The 23761-nt window shown below is 34.4% G+C and overlaps 1 protein-coding gene across 1 annotated transcript in view; it reads right to left on the bottom strand.

Moving 5' to 3' along the window:
- Window positions 1-1373: 1373 nt before the first annotated feature.
- The window catches only part of LOC126925497 (probable G-protein coupled receptor 158), a 169092-nt gene continuing 146704 nt past the window's right edge, over window positions 1374-23761 (bottom strand). Inside the window, exons 10-13 of the mRNA XM_050741083.1 lie at window positions 21032-21137; window positions 18508-18669; window positions 11545-11785; window positions 1374-11102 (exon numbers count right to left, since the gene is read on the bottom strand). Coding sequence (XP_050597040.1) covers window positions 10780-11102; window positions 11545-11785; window positions 18508-18669; window positions 21032-21137 — 832 coding nt within the window. The 3' untranslated portion in view covers window positions 1374-10779. The remainder of the gene's footprint in view (window positions 11103-11544; window positions 11786-18507; window positions 18670-21031; window positions 21138-23761) is intronic.

Raw genomic sequence — 23761 nt, 5'->3', positions numbered from 1 at the left:
CTCTCAAGTGTCGTTTTCTGAATTATAATCTAGAAAGATATTTTGGAAAATTATTGCACATCTTGTTTAATTAACTTGCAAATACGGTATATACTTGAATTTTGATGACTGTATAAATAAAGTACATAATATTGATTAAAATCTTTTAAGATACAATTTTCTCACCATAACCTAGAAAACCTATCTTGTAATTGTTACGAAATTGTTACATAAGATGTATAATTATCTTTCAGATACGTGAAACGTTTGAACTTTCGTGACTGTATAACGAAATACATAATGCTAATTAAAATTCGTTGAGATACAGTTCTCTGAACATAACCTAAAAAATTTTCTTTATAAAAGATTTCCACACCTCGCTGGAGGTATAATTATCCTTCATGCACCATTGGAAATTTATAATTCGATGATTACACTAATATTGACTAACGAAAGCGTCAATCTTGCCGCAATTAGCTGACCTTATCAACAAATTTGTCTGATTAACCAATCAATCGGTCGAATGTCGATGATCATCAAAGTGGACGACTGTAAAACATCCTCTGCAGCCAGTCTCCTGTCGTAGTAATAACGTGTAGATCCTCCTGTTTATTGAATCGTCCGGGGAAACACATCCCCAGTTTGCATAATCAATTTTAATGCGACCTGTAATGGTGACATGATGCGCGTCGATAAGCTAAACGCGATATTAATCAGGATATACAGATAATTCGCATGTTGGTTGCTATTGCCATTAGATTTGAGGCTTAATAACGTTGTTTAGCATTCAAGGGAAACCGAATGAGATTGATAATTAATATTTAATACTTAAATCAAGACTTAGGAACGAAGAAGGAGAGGGAAAATATTCGTCTCTGATTTTCTGAGTTATTTTTGAGGTTATGTACCATTAATTCGTTCAGAGCTTGAAAATGGCTTGAAAAGGTTTGAAAAGAGAGGAAGTATTTTAACACTTTACTAGACGAAACATTCGATATTAGTAGCAGAGTAATAATAAAATTAAAATTTCGGAAAATAAGCTGCAGGGAAGAAAATATTTGATAATTAATAAATATTGATGAATATCAGTTAATAAATATTAAAGGATGCAAGTATTCCATTAATTACGATATAGAATTATTACTAACGATATTACAAAATTTTAATAATGATATTGCATCAAAATAATATTATAAAATTCATAACAGAAATTCTCTTTAAAAATGCCAACGAACTGATAATTCCAGAAAGAAAATTTTGATATATCTTTGACACGAAAGATGCTTGATATTAGTTTGCGTCAGTTTGAACAACTAAAAGTCCCTAGTTTGAAAATCTAACCTAGAGAGAAACATGCAAGCTATTTTTTTTTAAATAATGAAACATAGACGAAATTGAAGCGTATTTCGATATTTCATTTATTCATTTATTTATTTATTTGCTGAAACACTTGCCCATGGCAAGGCACGTCCAGTTACAGACAAGAGGAGTGTCACATGAAATCGATCTCCTTAAAACCAGTGTTTTTACCCTAGGAATGGAACTTATACATTCGAAATTACTCGATGATCAATCGAATAATAACAACATATATATATTTATATTTATATATATGTACACTACCTTCATAAGTCACTGGACACTTATAGTTCATTCGTAATATTGCAAAATTTCATTTTTAATGAATTTCCGTTGTTAAATTCTGCTTTCTTTAATTTTCAGAAAACTTTATATCAATAAATTTTTAGGTTTAATTTAGTTAAAATTGTCTGACAATTTGCAAAAGCTGGAATACTTATGATAGATTTTTATGCATTTATGCAAAATTTGAACATGTAAAAGTGCACAGGATGCATATAATATGCACAACTACATAAAATATCCAAAGCATGGTATACTTTATAATTTGTAGTAGATGAACCAAATCTCTAATTTAGTTGCATTTCCTTTACCTGCGTTCATAAAAATGTAAATTTGCATAAAAATGCTCATATAACATTTCAATTAGATTTCATTTCATCAAGAAAAGTAACTAGATGTCCAGTGACTTATGAATCACAGCGTGTATAGACTTATTTATCAGCTCGTCTTTTCAAGCTTGCAAACGATCCGTGCAACGATGAGAATAGAACGTGTGATTTTATCGACTAAATTCGTTCCTCGAGCGTTACGAGCGTCTTCTCCGTCGGGGCCAGAAAAGTTTCCCAAGTTTTTCGAACTGTAGAAACTTTGCCAAACTATCGTCGGATCGGGATGAACAAGCTCGACACAACTGCGAAGGAAAAAGCACGACAACTCATAGAATCTTGCGAAAACAGTATACGAATGAACAAATAGTCCAACCTATTCTTTTTCTCGTTTCACTTTTGCTGCGAGAGAAAATCGAGGGAGGACTAAAGAATTAAGTGGGATTAAGTAGAATCTTAATTCTGGGGAGAATAAAGACAAGTTCCAGAATGGTGGAATTTCTCTGGCTTCGAAATAGCTTCGAGGAACGTAGGAAACTCGCAGCAATTTGAAACATTTGCGACGTAGCTTAAAAGTTGTTTAATAATTTGTAATTTACGTTACTCAGTACCTGGAACACGTTGAATTCCCATCGTTGGTTATCGTTCGCTTTCTTTCGCGTCTTTTGTGACTCTAAGGAACATTACAATTTTGCTTTGAGAAACTTCTGCAATTGTTGTTTATCATTTTCACGTTGATACATTTTGTTTGTTATAATTGCAAAGTTTAAGCGTTAAATAATATTTGTTATCCGCGATCATAAGCTATTGTTACATAATTTAATTAAATAGTCGTGGAATATTTATAGATTTTTCAGAATTTTTGCGTGGTTTCCTGACGAGAAACTTTGTTAGCTTCAATATTCATTAGAGTCACTGATTTTAACAATTTTCGATAATTATAGCAACGTACGAGCATCGAATTTGGCAAAGTGAATTAACATGACGAATCCTTTACTTTCTTTCCCTCAACAGACGATTCGAATTACCCGCGGTGTGTCGTGCCAATATACGGCAGACAAAAATCTGGTTCGATTGCTAGTGAATTTTTAAAGACAATAAATGTGGCGTACGATATACGTTTCTCCGTCTTCTGTAATGTTCTTTATCTTGAAATTCAAGAAACTGAACGGCAATATTATTCGATCGAAGAAATTAGATATTACGGAGCTAAATTAAAATCGATGTGTCGATCTTCATTTTATATGTAGGTTATGTTACAACTACGATCAAATAGTTAACCTACATTCATTTAATGGCTAATGTAAGCTAAAGGATTAGGCTTGGATTAGTTTTAGATCTGAGCTAAATCAGAAGGTTTATTGAAATTGTATTAGTATCTAATCTGGATTCAACAGAACCTTAAATCAAATCCAAACCTATGTAGATTTAGTACAAATGTCATTTTCCTACCTACACCCTGTTCAAAGGCTGTTAATCAAGTTAGATCCAAATCTAAGCGAAATCTGATTTGAACCTAACCTAAATGTAATATCTATGTTTAACAAAGATTTAGCTTACATCTACTCTGTTCAAAATACATTAATCAAACTTATCTCAAACATAATTTAGATGTCGCACAGATTTGCAATAGTTTATGTCTGTTCTGCTAAAAAATCGTTAACGAAATCTTACCCAAACTTAACCTAGATGTAGCACAGTTCTATTTTACGTCTGTACGTTACTAACCGTTATCCTTTCATAAAAATGTGAAAAAAGATATCGAAACGGTACATGTTCTAAAAGAAAATGTTTAAAAAGTACCGAAAACATAAATTATACGACAGAATTATGACGAGGAGAAGCAGAGCACGACACAACGCAGGTTTCTTTCATGACTCGATCCTTTATTAATTATGTACAGAGGTTATGTTCGTTTTTTCTCTCCCTTCGAAAAACTCGTTCTTAATACCATGCTGCGCTGATTTAATCAAGAAAGCGATATTGCTGATACTCGTTATATCTACGGTGTTTCTCATTATTATAGAAGTAACATGATCCCTTCGCGTCCTTTGGGAGAAGAATAGCTGGAGTTTTTGGCATCGATAAGAGTTTCTTATAGACAGCTTTCATCGAAACTATTTCACCGGAAATTGCCATCTTTCCCCTTCCAAATCGGTCACCCAGTAGCGCGTCAGACTCGATTATCGGGATTTCATCCTGCCTCCCGCCATAATATTCGATACCCCATGCTTCCAATGATCGAATGTTGAAAAATTACCCAATTTACCTAAGTTACGAATTTTCCCGTAGTGATTGGTAATAATGCGTGATTTGTTTTCTTTCTTTTACAATAAAGTAACAGACACAGAACAAATTCTATTGTTGATTCTTGTCACGTAAGGCTGAAAGGCGCGAAAACGAAGTAACCTAACCTAAATTTTTGTGGATCGCCTGCAGTCAAATGACGGCAATTCAAGGTAAATGTAACGGAAGGTTTTAAAGGCTTGTTGATATTGGAGGTACAAGAATGTGGAGGAAAGGAACATCGCCATTTTGCCTCTTTATGGGCTGATAAAAATGGCGAACGGCTGTAAATCAAGAAAATGTCCAATAACGGTTGACGTTCATCGATAATTGACAAAAAGATTGTAACGCGAGAAATTTTCATATCAGATTAAACTACAAAAAGTAAAAACCGTAATTCTTTTGTTTAATTAATGTTATCCTTTTTCCTAGTTTTTTTTTATAACCTAAAAAAAATTTTGAAATTATATCTTTACGATTATGGATAAATATCCATGAAAATATTTTCTGCATTGTTTGAATAATATTTTTCTAAGAGGAAAAGGACAATTGTCTTTAAAACGACGTAAAGTTTGTTTAAGAAAAGCAGAAACAGAATATGGAGTTTTATGCGATTTTACGAACAAAAGGTTAAGGGGATTTAGATTTAGGAATTCGAGCAACCCTTCGATCAGAGTCCCTTGCCATTTAAATCCAATATCGCCAAGGAAACGGACTGAATTCTGTACCAAATAAAAGTCTTTCGCTTCTAATACTAAAGTCCCTTCGATAAAAAATTTCCAATTCTTGAACATTACAAATTCTTACAGTTGGTAGGTCTGCAGAGATCCCGAGTGATCTAATAGATGCATGTAACATTTTATAAATATTTCTAAATAAACAAAAAGATCATTTTAATTTAATTTTTACTCTTTTTCCGTATTATTTTTTCCTTCCTCTGTGTAAAATATGATTCCATTTTGGTATACTAAGCATTAAGTATTTTTCATATATCCAACAGTTTTATCTTTTTCATTAAAGTTATCATTTGCAATAGAAGCTTTTAATGATAGTACCTTTTATATAGATCACAAGATAATAAGAATTTTTAGGATCTCTACAAAGTTAAATTTATCCCGAGAATAAAAAATGCCAGGAAGTCTAAAATATTTATTTCCAATCTCTTTAAACGATACGCTTCCCGTCTAAAAATTGCACCACCAATATCAAGAATCTACCAGGATTCTAATTTTAAAAATTTATTCTATTTCGATGCATTAACCTTAAACTGCAACGTCCACAATTTTGCCATATCATGAACATCTGGCTTTTCTGATATACCAATAATTTTATTAACAATATAACAATTTTATCTATCAACATTTTTTGCATAACTCAATTAATTTTCAATTTTCCTTTCTTTTTTAATTTTTCGTTCTGGGCTGAGTGACCATCATAAAATTTCAGATTTTTCTTAATTGTCCCACTAGATCATGATAATCAAATAATAATTCAAACTCCTTTTAGAAGTGAGAGCTTTGTATTGAAAGCATAACATTGGTGTAACATAACCTCGACTCGAGCTTTTTATCTCCCCAAGGACCAAAATCATGGACCGATATGCATAATTAAAACGTTTATGTGATAATTAGTGTCTCGTGTTAACTTTTGAATTAATGAACGGTCATGTCGAAGTGGCCAGACGAATGTGATCAACGATTACCCGATAGCCCACTGTCATGGCGTCGATCAATCATCTTCTCACGTGGGACGACTACGTGCGGCCCGCAAAAGTCCCTAGATCATTCTCTAGGTAGTTTACTTGCCGCGACGATTAATCGCCATGGTTAAAAGAATTTACAAATCCGAGTAACAGCTTGCAACGAGTTAATTGCTGTTGCAATTCAAGAAATAATCTAGTATATAATATATACAGAAAAAATAAAAATAACACAACGTTTATAATATATCTAATTAGAAAAATAATATAATGGAATAAAATAAAGATGAAATGTAATATAATAATATATATAGATCGAAAATACGACTTTGAAAATATTTATGCTTTAATCCATTTTATTAGGAGTCCTCTCCTTTATATCATATTTGATTATTAACATAAAAATACGAATTTCCTTTTTAAAATCATCCTGGTACTATATTAAATTGTGAATTATAAATTATTGTTCGAACGAGTGACGATTGAATGACGAATGAATTAGAATGACGTCTAATCGATATGAATAGAACAAATTAATGTATAGTGCACGAAGATAGCGAATCAATTAAATTACTGTTATCCTGCAGAGGATCAGAGTTCCATTAATGCACGGTATCAAGTCAGGTGTAATTCATAAACCGCATTACCGTTTCCAGCTATTAGGATCGTGTGTTACTAGAATTTGATTGGTTTTGCTATCAAGTAATTAGACGTTTTGTGTTGAAGTTTCTTATTAATATTTTTTTTTTATTTTGATAGCGTTCTTCGGCGAATACGTTTTTGATAAAATATCTAGATAATTTTAGTGGATCGATAGATTAAATTTTTGTTTCTACGTTTATAGACAGCATTACTTGTTTGATACTTTAAAGGTAACATTAAGATAACAATTTTTAATTGCAGATTTAACGATGAGTAGAGTCGGAGAAAAGAATTAATATATGTCGATATGAAATGTAGCTTTGGAGAGAAATCCCGATTTCATCATGTATCAATGAAATATCGAAAGCTGAAGTTATCGAGAAGCCAGATTATATGCAATGGAATGTATTTAAATCATCACATCGTCTGATAAATGTATGTCGAATTTTAAACGAATTTTATCGTTAATTACATTAACGTAAATCAGTTAAGTGGGTTTAGCAACGCAGGGAATTTAAATGAAAGTGATAAAAAAGATTCCATCATTATAATATATTTCCAATATCGTGCTCGTATATTTTGATATATCTTTAGTACACAAATATCCGCAGTCTAATAATTTATAATTCAATAATCTATAATCCACGTAGAATTTCCACTTTCTATATTTCAATCCGTAGAAATAAATAAATACAGACAATTAAACAAGAAAATTAATAACATAAAGCAAGATGAAAACTTTCACGTGTCAAATATAACTATATGACACCAAATTCTACTTTTGCTGATAGTCAATTCATAGAAAAAAAATCCCTAGATCTATGAAGAGCAATTTACTCGAAATACACCAAGAAATAAATAAATAAATAAATAAATAAATAAATAAATAAATGAGTAAATAAATAAATATAAGTGATTAAAAAACAAAAACAATATACATACTTATATTTATTATATAAAAAAATCAAGCCTTTAAAACTCTCATGTGCCAAGTGTAACTATATGGCGCCAAATTCAATTTTCACTGATAACGAAACGCAGCGAAAGAAGATACAAGAAAAAAGTTCCTCAGTTTGGTGACAAATTCTGAAGCTTTGGTTTTCTTCAAAAGGATGGAAGTCGGAAAACAAACGATTTTCATGAACTGTTGAACTCGGATCAATAAATCTGCTCCTGTCTCACCATCTCTGATTCGAGGTTCAGCCCGCCCATAGGGAACGTCGTGCGATGAAAAATGTCCATCATCACGTGATCACTAGCTAACGACGTTGGTGATCAGTTAAAACGTGCGACCTCCTAACGATGGAACTGATCGTCCTTTTAATCTAACGGCAAACTCGTTTTGGCGCGTATATTTACAAACGTATTTACAAATTGTTCAGGCTGATATGAGAAAAAGAGAACGAGAGATAGAACGACGGATCGTTCTTCGGTTTTGTTTAGCTCCAAGAGCTTCGACCTTGATTTAGAGTATTGAGCCGACGCTAAGTTTGGAAGCTGTACGATTCTTTACGTGAATAGGTTACTTTGTCTGTCTCAGGCAACTGTGGGGAATTTTTACCTTGGTTTTCGCCAATATTGGTATATCAAAATTGAAAGAGGTTATGTTAATGATATTAGGAAACGTTTATTTTATAAATAAAAGCTTTTATATTTCTGAATATGGAAATAATTTGCAAAAAAATTTCTGATTTAAATTTTTAATTTTTGATACTTTAGTTTTGCAGTTTGTTTCATTATTTCGTGTAATTTATATGATAACAATAAAATGAAAAATTGTAAAAAGACCTTCATGCTTCCAAACTTTTAATCGGTATCGTAATGCATTGTTCGTACGCTTGGAACGGTTTCGTGTATTTTTCTTAATTAATTCCCTTTGTTTCTTAGTAATTTTATTTACAAATCGACTTAATATTATGGCAGAAGACTTGAGATAAGCGGCTACGACGATATTTACAGAAAGCTGGCTCTCGAGGTTCGACCGATCAATCTTGACGAACGTGTTCCTAGATAGAAATGCGCGTGCATTCGCTCGGAATGAATTTCACCAAAATTTTGAAAATTTTCTTCATGGGAAAAATGCCTTCCGATGAATAAGAAAAAATTATTTGATAAGGTTAAGTTTCTTCGCGATTCCTGATCTTTTATATTCCGATATTTTATATTATTATAAAATAAAAATAATAGAATGAAAAAAATAAATAAAAGTAGAGAAAGAATAATTTTTAATAAACAATTTTTTATAATATAAATAATAACAGTAATAAATAATTTCTAACAAAAAATTTGTAATAAATAATAACAATAATGGATAACAAAATTTGCATAAATAAGAATAAAATAGTTTCAAACGAGAGACATTCAAAAAGCTCAAATAATCTTCGATCGGAGTATCCCAAATCTTAGAAATGAAACTTTTTCTATCCAATATTGGATTATCAATGGCTGTTTGAAGAAGAAGGTACATTCTCCAGAAATCGCGCAAGTTTCTTCGTACTTATTCTTTTCAGTTCTTTTCCAAACTTTGTAAAAACTTCATTCCATTGTCTCTCCATCGAGAATCTCCGACAAAACCGAGAACTTTCGTACAGTAAACGTCTAAGAAGCACTATTTACGATTTCAAGCTTTTAAAAACTGAACGTTTCCCGCGCTTCGCGTTGGAAATGGCGGGAAAGTAAAGTCGTATCTAGGGAATTCCCCTAAAACAATTTTGTCGTTCCTTTAACCATTTTCTTCCTTCTTCCCTCGTTGAGAGCTTCGAAGTTCTTGATAAAATCGAGATTTTATCGTTTTTTTTTTGTTGTTTATCCACTTGTTTAAACTAGTTCGATTTACTAATTAAAGTTTCGTATATAGTTCTCTGTTTCTTTTCGATTTATAAGACTCGTCACCGTGATATCACAAGTTTCCTTATACCACTAAAACGATGAAAACATTCATGAAAAAATGTTTCGTGCCTAGCTGTTCGTTAACTTATATTTACACAGCAAGGTTTGTTAAACCTTTATTTAATTGTACAAAATCGCCGCGCTCGAAAACAACTATGCGAGAAACTTTTCTTTAATCAAATTAGCGAAATTTCAAGTGGAAATCATTTACTCGGAATAAGGAAACTACGTTTAATCTAATTTCTTATGTTGAACAGATAAAATTCCAACCGAAAGTTACTGTTCATTTTATCTGAAAAAGCAGGCAGTGTTTATGTTCGAAACGGGAATTTTAACATTTTTGAAATTTTAGATAAATTTCATGAAAATTGACTTAACTGAAAAATAGATCCACCACTAATTGAAAGTGAAATTTGCTGGTTTAGTGAAATTAGAAAAATTTCAATAAACTTTTAGAATTCAACGGAAATAAATGAATATAAATGAATAAATAAGATGAAAATAAGTTTAACAGAGTTGAGCTGAAGTTTAGTGACAATTGTTCTGTCAATTACTGCAGAAAGGGGCTATAGAAGAGAAGGGTCCGTTTGCAGTTGAAATTTCCTTATCTTGTGCGTCTAATTAAAAAATTAAGAGGAAGAAAGGAAAGGGGACGAGAAGTTTTCAAGAAACATTTGCAGACTGCACTGTTAGAAACAAATTTAATAAAGGCAAACGGGGGAATCCAGGGCCGATTAGCATGTCTTTGGCTGAATCTTACAAACAGAACCACTGTAAGAAAGTTACCCTCGAAGTTTCTCGAAAGCACGGTTAAAGAGAAAGAAAAGAGGAAAAACTAAAACCTATCACAGTTATCTAGACGAATTCAAGAAGAACAGAGAAAAAGAATGTATTAAATTAATCTAGAAACATCGCTAAATATTTTTAATAATAGCGAAACAGTTATATCTCGAAGAACTAAAATTTATTTAAAAATTCCAGCTCGAATTAAAAAATGAGAACTGATTCTAGGGAATTTTTCTCACGCCGAAACCACACTGGTTACTTAATCAGATCGTTCATTTCACTTTCGATCTACAATTAATTACAGACAAAAAAACACGAAAGTTGAAATTGAACATCAATAAAAGAAATGTCACCATTACGTCATAACAAAAGAAATCAGCACCAAATTCCCTAGCTTTACACTTCCTCGAACATGTGTCTCTAGTCACTCGATTAGTTAGTTTTACGTTTCACAGTGAATTCTAGAATAACTAGAAGACTTTGATTCGAAACTTTAATTCAGTTTTCACAGAGCCAAATTTAGTTGCATTTTTACACGGTGACTTCTTCAGAGAATCTGCTTTTATCGTCCAGATTGATGACTATAGCGTGCGTCCTCGCGTGGCCGGATTTACTCTTACTCTTGTCGCGCTCCCTAACCTCACTTTCTTTGTCCTCGTGCTTCGTTTCCGTTCCAATGTCCTCTGTAGCCGGTTTACCGGAAGTGGAGACCGCCACATCGTTGGTCGTCGTTGATTTCTTCGTCTCCAGAGAAGCTAGGATTTCAGCCTCCTTGGAAGAACCCTGGTCCTTGTTTCTAATCCCATTTTTCTCCACGCAGGCCTGACACTTCTTTTCCTCCCTAACCTCTCCACCTGGGCACACGTTCGTTTGCACATGTGTCACGTGGTTTATTTGTTGCATTTGTATAAGATTGAGATGCATGTGCAGATTCTTCTTTATGAATAAAGAACGTGAGGACTTTTGACGGTGTGTAGTGGATAGTTTGTCGACATTGAGGTTAGATTGGTTAAGTGGGTTGGAAATGAATTGGTAATTGACAATAGAAATGTCAAATGGAAATGAAAATCACCTTCGCTCATAGTATAATGTAAGAAATGTTAATGGTCGATACGCGGCACAGTTTCGTTAGGTTAGGTTCATTGATTCGTTCAGGAATTAATTTATAATTGGTAATGGATATGTCAGATGGGAATGACGGTTACTTAGTGCTCATAGTGGATAGCAGCTCATGCTGTAATGTAACAGATGTTAGTGGATGATTAATAGCAATTTTTGATAGCAAAATTTTCTTACCTTTCTGATCGACGTCACTTTTAAAGGACCCTCCAACATCCGTTTCGGCAATTGTCGTAGATCCGTTAAGATCGTTCAGTCTCATGCCGCAGGAGATGACCTGGATGGTCGACACCTGTGTTTCAACGCGATTCGCAGCTTCCTGCATGGCTGCGAGTTTGTTCACCAAGTGGTGATTACCAAGTAGGACGTTTTTTTCCTTTAGAACTTCTAACTGAATTATGAACCGACGGAATTCCTCCTGAAACATTTAACAGCAAGAAACACCTTTTATCTCGTGTCTCACATTCTGTGAACTATAGATAATATTTTTATTCCCACATCTCTACATTTCATATTCCTTCTTTCATCTCCTAAATCTCTTATTCTCCACCTCATATGTAACATACATAATCCAATATTAACATTCCACACCTATCATTTACCTATCCCATACCACCGTTCCATTCTTTACATTACTTATTTCATTTCCTAAATCTTGTATTTCTTATTTCATATCTGATATACGTAAACCAATACTGATATCCAACATTCCCTACCCCATATCATTATTTCATTCCTTATTGCATTTCTCATATGCATACCCATATGTAATATGTACAATCCAATACTAATATCTCACATCCAATATTCCCTATCCTATGTGACCATTTCATTTCATACATTCCACATCCCATATCCAGTAACTGGCACCCCGCTCTCCACATCACAGTTCGATAATTTCACTCTCTCCATTTAGATGTAAGAGAAATCTTACATCTACATACCATAAAACATATTTTTCCCACAAAACCTAAAATACGGTCTACAAATTTCTTACAAGAAAGCGGCACTTACCACAAATGAAATCCCTATCCCACAAAATGAAATTTGTTGCCCACAAGATCCCCACAATACCCACAAAGAGTTAGCGTTCGTGCAGCCGAAAATCGATATCCCACAAAATGTAATTCGTTGTCCACAAGGTCCTCGCAATACCCACAAAGAGTTAGCATTCGTGCAGCCGAAAATCAATACCTCACAAGTGTAATTCGTTGCCCACAAATTTCCCACAAAACCCACAAGTGATAGACACCCTTCGCGGACGAAATTTCATACCCCACAAAGTGAAATTCGTTTCCCTATCCATGTTAGACTAGAGCTGATATTCTGACAACGCATCTCGGTTGTGGGAAGTGGTGTTTGTGGATCTTGTGCGAAAACGAATTGTACTTTGTAGAATAATGATTATTTTGCAGGAAAACAAACTTCACTTTGCGAGATGGTGATTTTCGTTTGTGGGCTCCATTTTACATTTTGTGGGAGAAGTGTAGTCTTTGCTTGAAACTAAATTTTTATAGTGTATATATAATTTAAAAAATATAGGGTTTAGGGAAAATGGTAGTTTGGCGTGGAGAAGGAAATGTACAAAATATGGAATGCAGAGAAGAATACATATACATGCAAGGATGTACGACATGGTTTAATAAATACGTGGCGTGAAATATGGGAAACGGCACATAGAAAGTGTGTTAAAGGATGAAGGATATGGAAATATGAAATATGATATGTGGAGTGAATATGTGTGTTGCGAAAGTAAGGACAAAAAGTATTTCTTAAAGGTACTGGATGTGGGATATAAAACATGAGAGAAGTAATGTGGAATATGGAACGAAGAAGTGAAATGCCAAAAGTAAGATGAAACGTATAGTTTGAGAATATTACTTATGGACTATACGTGATGGATACAGGATAGTGGATATTAGATGTTAAATGTGGATATAGGACATAAACAAATTTTACTGTATTTTACTTTCAGCTTTCATTTACACGAAGAATTATCTTTCTCCGGTTGTACTACGATTTCAGAAACACGCTGTGGATCATCGATATTTGATCTTTTAACGAATAGTCTCTTAAAATCCTCTATTTGTCATGCACAGGCGTATTAAAATGAAATACTAGGCATTCTGTTTTTGTCATCACATAATAGCCTCGTCGTTCGTCATTTCTAACTTTATGGAGACTGTTTGTTTCTCTTTTAGAGTGTCCATAGGGACATTATCCCCAAGTTTAGCTGCACCAGCTAAATCGGATTCTCTAATGTCGATATCGTAATTAACGTGACACGGTGGCCTATTAATCGGCTTTTCGCACAATAGTGCTCGACAGTTCTATGCCTATTAATCGGTATTTACCTTTATGGTGAGTATATATGTATGGTATTTCAGTGTACAAGGTAGGTATAAACCAACTTAAATAAATTCCCTAGCTCTAGGGAATCATAAGGTCTTGGAAATGGGATTTAATGTTTATTCAACTTTAGATTGTTCCTTCATTTCTTTAAAGTATAATGGAAATTGGTAATCAATGATTACAACTTAAAATATTTGTTGTGTATCAACAGATAAGATAAACATATTAATACCTTAGAGTATTTTGATTGGAATAAATATCTCTCTTCATTTCCATAAAATATAATAAAAATTAATGATTAAAAGTTAAAAATTCATGATAAAACATTCAGTGTGCATTACAAAAAAATAAATATGACTTTAGTGTACTATGATTTAAATAAATATTAATTTTCGTTAACTGCAGTGACAACTGAAAATATATCTTTAGAAAACATTTTTATACATTATTCTGTATAATCAAGTTTTTAAGTATTTCATTAATGGTGTTGCTTACTTCTTGGCTATGAGAAAAGTGCTCCAATTAATAGAGGGTTGAACTGAAGATTATTTAAGACTTAAGAAATCATTTGAAAGAAGTCAAAGGAAAGGAACGGAGCTCGGGAATAGAAATCAAGCTTCTGAATGGAGAGTTTATTAAGAAATAGCTTGTCAGGGTTTCTGAAGGAACTGCTGCTGCTGCTGGCAAGGAAACAGCAAGGAATCACAGAAGATATTAATTATTTTAAATGAAACATTAGTTCATTACAGGTATTTAAATTATACATAATATGAAATTAAATATTTTTACAAATCAATCATTCACATACTTCAACATTTTAATATTTGGATAATTGTTTTAAGTTTAGAAAAGAATAGTTTTCACATTTATTATCCTAATCTATACACCAGAAGTTGGCAGACTTGTATCAGATTGGCAGTAATGAGCGTGCAGGCTGGCTAAAAGCAGGGACTTAGTGTCGTGTATACTAAGGTTTGAAAGGGGAAGTGTATCCCCTCGAGCTCTAGAGTTCGATAACGGCATATTAGTGGTCCTGTGAAAGCGGAGCTGCAATTAATAGAGGATCAAGTGGTAGCAGGCTCAATAGGCTTTCACCTCAGCAGCCCTTCGACCAAAGGAAGTCACTAAAGCGTTCTACCGTTGCAAACAGACAGGGTGTAAAGTTTGCACGATGCATTTTGCGTTTCTGCTTGCCAGCAATGTATACATTCTCCTTGCGAATCAAACTATATATTCTTCTCATACTTTCTAAACAATGTTGTACCTAGCCAAGCTGTCCTTCGATGTAGAAATATACATAGAACTAGGAACACTCTTGCAAAGATGAATATTATAAATAGGGATTTTTCCTAGCAAGGAATTATAGGTATTTTTTAAGAATGAAGATGCAGAAACTTTCTTCTAGGGATAAAGAACTAAAGCCATTCTTGCCAGATTAAGCAACTAGGAATTTTTTACAAATGCAGAATTGCCAACATTTTGGTAGAAATACGGGGCAGACGTTTTTGTGAAGATCAAGATCTAGGAATCCCTAGATTGAGAACCTTCTGATAGACAAAAGGAACTAGGGAAATTTTCTAGCAAGGAAGAATAAAGGAGAACCTTTCCTAAACTCACAAAATCCATTGAAACTCTTTTTTTAGTTTCTTTATACAGTGTTGTAAACGTAACAAGAAACACGAGACAAACCAGCACGTCTGTAATAAAAGCAGCGAAACGAGTCTTCAACGATCGCGTCAAACGACAGGCTATAATCAGTAGTCAAATGTCAAAGCAGCCACGTTTCATCGACCGTGTCTTTCAGGTCGACGTAATTTTCTCGGCTTTTTGCCAAAGGCCTAGCAATCTTGGAAAAAATTCCCAAGAATGACATTTGTCATTGCGAATGGCCTTTTTCGCGCGATTCCTTCTGTCTAGGTCAACGTAACCGGGTTTGGGTCAAAGATTCTCTGAAATCAGCGAGTCGTGATTTCCACTTGGCTGATCTCGCTTCCACAGTAACGTTCTCTTTAACTGTAAAACTATGAACTCGACATGCCTTGGGTACTCTTATGTAGGTTATGTTCGATATATATACGAATTCTTTTCCAATTTTGCACGGGTCACTTACAGGTGTTGCGTGGCTTTCTATGGGTTATATGAAGATTATACGTACACAGGCCACATATAAATGGTGTCTAAGTTTCTATAAACCATATGAGGAGATAACATGGATTTAAATTTAGAAATTTGAAAATTTGGATATCTTGGATATTTGGACAAATATAGAATATACATATGTGGATATATATGGTTATGTTTTATTTATTATGTATTTAAAAGTAATAATGCAAAAATATTTCCATACGCAATTTATATGCAAAAAGTTGGCTAAACCAAATATAGGTTATGTACATATGTTTTCTTCTAGGTTATATCATTTTAACGTGTTCAATGAAAACTCTGTATAAATAACACATGGGTTATGTAAAGATTCTATAAATGAGATATTCTTTACTTCGACAGAAGACATTTTCTAACATAATGGAATCATAACCTAACTTTCCTTTCCTTAAATGCTTGGCTTCAACTGTGGATACTATTCTATCTTTTGAGTCAGGACCACAATACACGTGCTCACCAGATCTTTTCCTAATCCCAATTCCGCTTTGCCTTACAAGATTGTCATAATTCAAAGGAAACTCATCCAAGTCCTTGATAGCGATCACCATTAAAAACAATCGTTTGATTTCATGAGTCCCGTAAAGGGCAATCTTAAAGGAAATCCGCTTTACAAGCAGATCCGTCTAATTAAGTTTCCAAGAGATGGTTAAGGAGACTATGAAAGTTATACTGGTAAACCCACTCTAATACTCTATAAGCTTATTAAAGGACTGAATTCAGTGCGGGCCATTTTGTCTTATCCGTTGATATCATCATTGAGAATTCATGAGAAATTAGACGTCAACTTCCGTTGACTACTCTTTAGAAAGTTGATGGTGGAAGGAAGATGTTTTTTGTTGGACGCCATTTTGTACTCCGAGGAACCGAGTTGGCCTATGTATTTTTCCTCCACATTATTCAGAGAAAATTATAAAATTTAAGAAGAAAATTTATTGTTAACCCAGTTTGCCTATGCTTAATAATAGAACACCAACAACAACTCTCGAAAGAATTCTAGATTTTTCCAAAGCTCTAAAATAAAACTGCCACAAAAACACAACCAATATTTCATTCGTAAAATCTTCCCATTGTTTTCGTATTTTTACATAAATTGACGAATGTGGTTAGGTTACGTGGTCAGTAATTCAACAGCAATTCAAACAGAAATACTTTCCTCATTTAAATGGACCACTTTTCCTATATTCGTGGCAGTCTACAGTTCCTTAGATTTATCGTCCCTTTCAACAGGACACATTTGTCAGCAAGTTTTCTCGTTACTCCAGCATCTGATGCCTTCGCGACGTTTTGTTCGAGTTTCGAGTTCTTTTAGGTTAGGTTAGGTCACGTAGCCATTTTTTCCCCCTACCTGTCCCTCTTTTCGGTTAGAATCAGCACTTTTACGAAATCCTGTGCTTCGATCAGTAGGCGGGAATGGTCGACGTTAATGGTGTGGCTTGGTGGATTTAGAGGGCACGTGATTTCACTCGATTATGGACAAAATTAACAGTTCACGGAATCGTAAATGACAAACAAATTGTTCATTGCACGTTCATCTCGATTATGGACGATCTGTTGAATATTATAATTATGAAAATATTTGTTATCAACGAGCGATGTAGAAAGCTGACGCGTTTCAATATGGAATTTTGATTAATTGATTAATAATCGCTTCGTATTGACTCAGGCTGTGTCAGCCACGGTACAGTGTTGCCAACACACTGAATACAATCCATCATAATTTTCATATTATATGTCCCAGATATTATAATTATACTGTAATTATGTAATTGTAATTGTATCATACCAAATTTCAGTATGTTATAATTGTATCAAAAGAGTGACTAATTTTTCCAATTAGACCATTTTGACGATTGCCTAGTAATTTTTAGAAAACATATAACTATCTATTTGGTCGATTTACTTTTGAATAAATTATAAGCCACATTTTTGCATTGCCCTGTAGTATTCTGACAAAATTACCGTTACCCAGTCACGAAACTCCGGCGAGAATTTATGTAACGTGGAACGAACTAGAGGAAAGAAAAGAGCAGCTGATATCTAAGGATACATACATGCACAGAATCACGCGAACGTGCCATTAAAGACATATTTCGTCGCTGGTTCGAGTCGCCGTGGGAATTTAAATCAGACCCTGGTGCTCCCCTCGGTGCACAATCCGTCGAAATTGTGGGGCAGCACACGTGTCTCCCTCTTCTATTTCACAGTCTCATATTTCACGCTCAATCGACTTGACACGTGACATGTGTAAGAGAGTGAACATTTTTCGACAAAGAATATTCAGTTTCAGCTGTTGATCAATTGCTTTAAATATTATGCAACAACCAATCATCTTGTCTTTTTTAACTTAAGTTTTTAAAATAGATGCCCTATTTTATTTTATTTTTATTTAGCTCGAGCTCTTCATAACCTCAAAAATATCTCAACTTACATTTTTGAATGTAACTATAAAACTTAGAAAATTTGTACACGACGTTACAAAGTTTAAAAAGCTATTATATTGTTTCCAGCTAGAGCAATGTATTATCCATATGATTAGGAGCGAAATCTGGGCATTTCTGATCCTCAGAAAAGGGTCTAGAACCAGGGACGAAAGTTGTGGGATTGGATAGATCAAAGTGCTCTTACCGTCGCCCCGTCGCTTTCGTCTGTGAAGTTTCCATGCTGAAGGGATATGGAGTTTGTCTGGTTGCTAGTGCCCGTCGGGCGACTGCTTTTCCCCAGAAATTTACCTGTGGCCCCGGAGTGTTTCGAGTCTTCCTTGCCTCCGCTACGGAACACCACGTAGACCTACATTAAAACAGGCAAGTTTCAATGTTTCCACGCCTCGACCTTCTTTTTCTTTTTTGAGAAATTTTTATCCACCCGGATGGTGAAATTTTCGTCTATAGTGGCGCGATCTTGCATCGATGACGAGTCTAATGCGACCACTCTATAGAGGAACACGTATCTTTATGGGAAAACGAGTCCCTTTATGAGGGGGGGGGGGAGTAATGTGTTAGAATTTGGTATAGCTTTACTGAACAAAAGCGAAGCTTTAATATACGTTTACAAATAAATCATACAATTTCACTCGACTTAATTTACTTTACAATGGTTTTACAAATTTCTTATTTATTCTTACGAGTTATTCTCATTTATTCCTAACAATCTTGGCGAGGTTAGGTTCGATCAACGTTCAAATTAATACAATTTCTAATCTGCCTTCTATTAGTATAATTTCCTTTCTCGAATCTCTTTCACGGCTGAAAGAATATCACAGAGTAAAATGCGATTGTAATTTAGTAATTTACTTTGAATTATCTGGTGACATTCTAGGGACATTCATTAAAAACAGTAGGATAACGAAACTGAGTGTTATCTCTCTCTTTAACTAGTTTCTATTGGATTTCTGTTTAATGCAGCGTTTCTAATCTATGCCACTGAAGTAGCTTCCTTTTTGCAACGGTAACAATGTAGTGAGGTTAAGTCGAATTAATATTCGAAATAATACCGGAACAGTTGCCTTTCGGAATCTGCACTTAAATTAACATAGAATGGTAAATCAAGACGTAAAAACACTCTTGAATAAAACGTTCATTTTTATTTATCTACTGCTCGCTGGTTAAATAAAATGGCGCTCACTGTAATGGAAGTACAGACAGGTACGTTGTACGAACACTGAAGGACTACACTATGGACGGGAATGTCGCTAAACGACATGAATATTGAATTTGCCTGGACGTACTCTCGATGTTGCATAACTCCATAGTCTTGTCTCTAACGCATTCATCCGTCGAATCAATGGCGGCCAAGAATATTAGGTTAAAAGGGAAGAAAGGGAACGATGAGAAACCGTGCTTTTATCCTGTGTTAAGGTATTTCCTCAGGTTTACAATCGTCGTACCCGGTACGAGGAATACTGTCGTTCGTTACTCGGCTAATTAGTTCCGCTGACACGATTAATAAGAAATGAACGAGCTACATAACCTCTAACGAGCAAGAAGTACCATGGATGTGAAATTTTTCTCTGGGATACTTAACTCTATCGTATAATCTATCATGTAAAAAGAAGGAATGGCATTAAAGTATTCTGGTTAGAAAATCAGATTTTAGTATTTTAATGAACCAGTAAAACATTTTCTTAATTAGGACAGAAACAAATGATTTTACATTATTTAAATTACTTTCTTTTCAATGTGTAACACTGGGGCAGGTTCAGAAACAATTTTTTTTTTTTTTTCAAAACGACATATCCAGTTATTTTTGTTCATAGCAATTCAAACATTTAGTTTTTTGCTCGTATGTTGTGCACGAAGCTTTATTATTCTAAACGAATAAGAAATAGTGGAAGCAGGAAGAATGGTGACATTCGTTGCTTTATTCCACCGGAGAGTGGATATTTCCTGTTTGTAACTGGTTATACCACGCTTTGTTTCATATGCATACTTTTTACATATACATAACCTCTTAAACTTCATTTCATATGTACATATATTTACTTGTAATCTTCTGCAACTTTGTAGTTCTAGAATTTCAATTGTTACCAACGAAATAAAATGAATATTCCCCATTTTTCTCTTATCATATCGTTGGTAATACTCATCATAGTGATACAAAATCTTTTTCGAAATCATTGTCTAGTTACACCAACTTTCAAATCTTATTTTATAATTCCAATTGTCACTAAACATCGCTAGGAATAAACATCTCTATTCATCCCCTTGTGATACAAGTGAAGTAAAAAATGTTTTAAATTATTCGACATATGTATATAATTTAAGATTATTATTTTGGTAGACGAAGAATTTGCTAGGATTCCTTTGGCAGAGTTATCGAATTGGAAAGAAATGAGGTGTTTTATATTCAAGTTCCGACGTCGAACAACTTTCAATTTAAGCGCGGGAAAAGGGGTGGGTCAAAAAGGGGCGCGATTTTTCATCCCGACCACACGGCCGGAAATAAATTAGACCACGGCTGTTCGTACACAACTATTTTACAAGTTCCACGAGCGCCAGCCGTTGCTTTCAAATGATCAATATGCACGCCGTGAGATAAATAAATTTCAATGGGTTGGTCGCAGCCTTTAGAATTCGCGATCCAGCCGGCGCCATTTGTCAGGCGCACGGACCGCATGAACGCGTTGGAAATACAAGAATCGATTTAGTCTTACCTTGCTGCCGAATATCAAGCACAGCAGCAGCGTCACCGTTAACTGGGTGTGACAGAAAAATATTACGTAGAGTAAATCCGGATTGGCTGGCGACTGCAGGAACAACCTGCAACCAGAAAGATTGTGCCCTTTAGAAAAGAACGATCCTGCCTTTTTATTAAGTGCTAGTGACTTTTTCTTCTTTGGTTATAAAATCCTATTAAATTTTGATTTATGCTGTTTAGATGTTGGTAGGACTGCAGTTGTATCGCAGTTAATTCAAACGCATTTATCGGAGATTGATCTTAAAAGTTCTTAATCTTCTAATGACTTTTCATGATCTAAACAATCCAAACTACTTTTTAACGAATCCAGTACCTTCATTTATCTAGAAATTTTTCATACCGATACTGCCAACCTTCTAAACAGATCTAGTACCATAAATTGTACTATAAATAATACTGCGAATAGCAGAAATATCCAAGCGACCATAGAACCACCGAATAATTGAAAACTTCCACGTTCTCCGATACACTGAACATATCGAATTCTCCGCAGAGGGTCACAGTAATTTGAACAAACCTAAAAATCTCAATTCCATTTCGTCGTTATATTCCAAGCTGTTTTAACGAACAAGCAGACGTATAAAAAAAATCTCATTAGCGACCTAACCTTAATTTAGCCTGTCTTTTTTGACTTATCTTAACTATTCCGGCTTTGTAAAATAGCTTTTGTCCCTTGCTTGAAAGCGTTTTCCCTGGGAAAATGGCGACGAAGTATAGACGCTTCTACCATTTCAGGTGTTTTCGTTTAGTTCTTAATTATGCGCATAATTATGGCAAGACACGCGAAGCTGTAAACTCGGAGCAAAGCTTCGCCAAAGTAATATAACCGCGAGTAGAAAGTGTAGTTTAACGAACCGCAAGTAGTTGGAGAAATTGGTACATTGCGCACACTTTTGGGAGGAGAAAGGTAAACTCCGGTTCTTCGCCAGAGAAAACCCGTATGGCGGTCGGTAAACTGTCAGATAATAACAATAAGAGTTGCAGCCAGCTTCCGTATATTGCGGTAAGCAACTCGTTGAAAAGCAATAAACCAGCCTAGACCTCTCTAAAAATTGCTTTCTAAATATTAATAGTCGCTACCTTCTCAGATGGCGCCACCGTGCAACGGATATTAAAGTGGCCATTTTCACTTACCAACTTGAACTTCTCTTTGATCTCGCAGACTAGATTCTATAGTTTAACCTCATAATCTAAGCTCAATTTAGGCTAATGAATTGAGAGTAATATTAGAGTATACATGTACGTAGAGAGGACAGGAAGGATAGTATGATTAATTGACTGAAGGTATCACCTCCATTAGTTAGAATTCCCTTGTTAATATTCTATATTTATGCACCTAACCAAATAAGGAAACTGATCTATACCGTATGCGTGTAGATGCCAGTGTAGATTATTCAGAAGTCTGAGGCCAACCTTAATTGATCGTCTTAATCATGTTTTCAATAGAATTAGGCACCTAAGCGACAAGCAGATAACGATAGAATTAGTAGATTAATAAATGGAGCTTAGATCTTTACCAGAAGTTACTTTTAGATTCTGGTCACTATGTTACTTATGTTATGGTCACTTATGTTACTATCGTTACATAAGATGGTCTGTGATTCGCGGTGAAAACGGGGCTAGGGAAATTCTATGCCTTAAAATAAGGCGAGATTCGCAATGTGTACGTAGATTAGCTCAATTCTCAGCTAAACAGGAGTAGGGAGCACGGGAAAAGGAAAATGGCGATTCTTTCGATACGAAAAGTTACTAGATAAGTAATGCCACCATTTACTGATAAAAATTACTAAATATATCGTGAGATAGAGAAAAACAAATAGCGGCTGAAAATTGAAGAAGACATTACGATAAGTGAAATGTTCGGATTGATTCGATACGATTTTAAGAAGAACGGCCGTGAGAAGCTTCTCCGGTAAAATTATTAATGCAGAACACGTGCAGTTGCACGAAGCATAATAGTTTCCGGTGTTGCGCTCTAGTTCGTGTTGAACACGACCGAGTATCAGTGAAATGCATTATTAAAATTAACGATTCGCGGACGGCCCAATATTTGCTGGGTTGCACGGATTCGTTCGGCGTATTAAATTCAATGTTGCGCGATGGCGTACCTCTGCCTATCCATTCACACCGCCAGCCAGCAAGCCGTTTGATGGAAAATTATTCGGATTACGCGTGGCGGGTTTGAATATATGTAAATATAAAGGCACGGTTGCGTTAAAATTTCGTGAAAATATGCGTGTAAAAATTAGTTGGAAAACGTAATGGTACTTTATGATGTATTTACATACTTGCACTGTATTCCATATTTAAGAAATGTATTTTGCTGTTTCATTCGAAACGAACGATTTCTATTAAAACGAAACAAACGATTGCCACTTTGCTACAACACGAGAATCTCAAATATCGTATTTCGCATATATTTCGGTAAACATTATTCTCTTGTTAATTATGAACGTTTGCAAGTATACAAGTTTATTTAGTTTATTTTGATGCTAATACAAATAACTGTATTATAAAATAAATAATATTAATATCGTTGTATTATTAAAGAACAACTAGTGAATATGAACAATTTGTCAGAGATATTATTTAAATTCCCAGAATTACTAGGTTAGATTTCATTCCTGTCTAGTAACATTTTGGCGTTCTTGTTATGAGGTTAAGTACAAAGGGGATATACGGAGGC

Source organism: Bombus affinis, chromosome 16, assembly GCF_024516045.1.
Source record: "Bombus affinis isolate iyBomAffi1 chromosome 16, iyBomAffi1.2, whole genome shotgun sequence".
NCBI lineage: Eukaryota > Metazoa > Arthropoda > Insecta > Hymenoptera > Apidae > Bombus > Bombus affinis.
The sequence above is the reverse complement of the archived record's forward strand: the minus strand, read 5'-3'. Positions and strand labels throughout refer to the sequence as shown.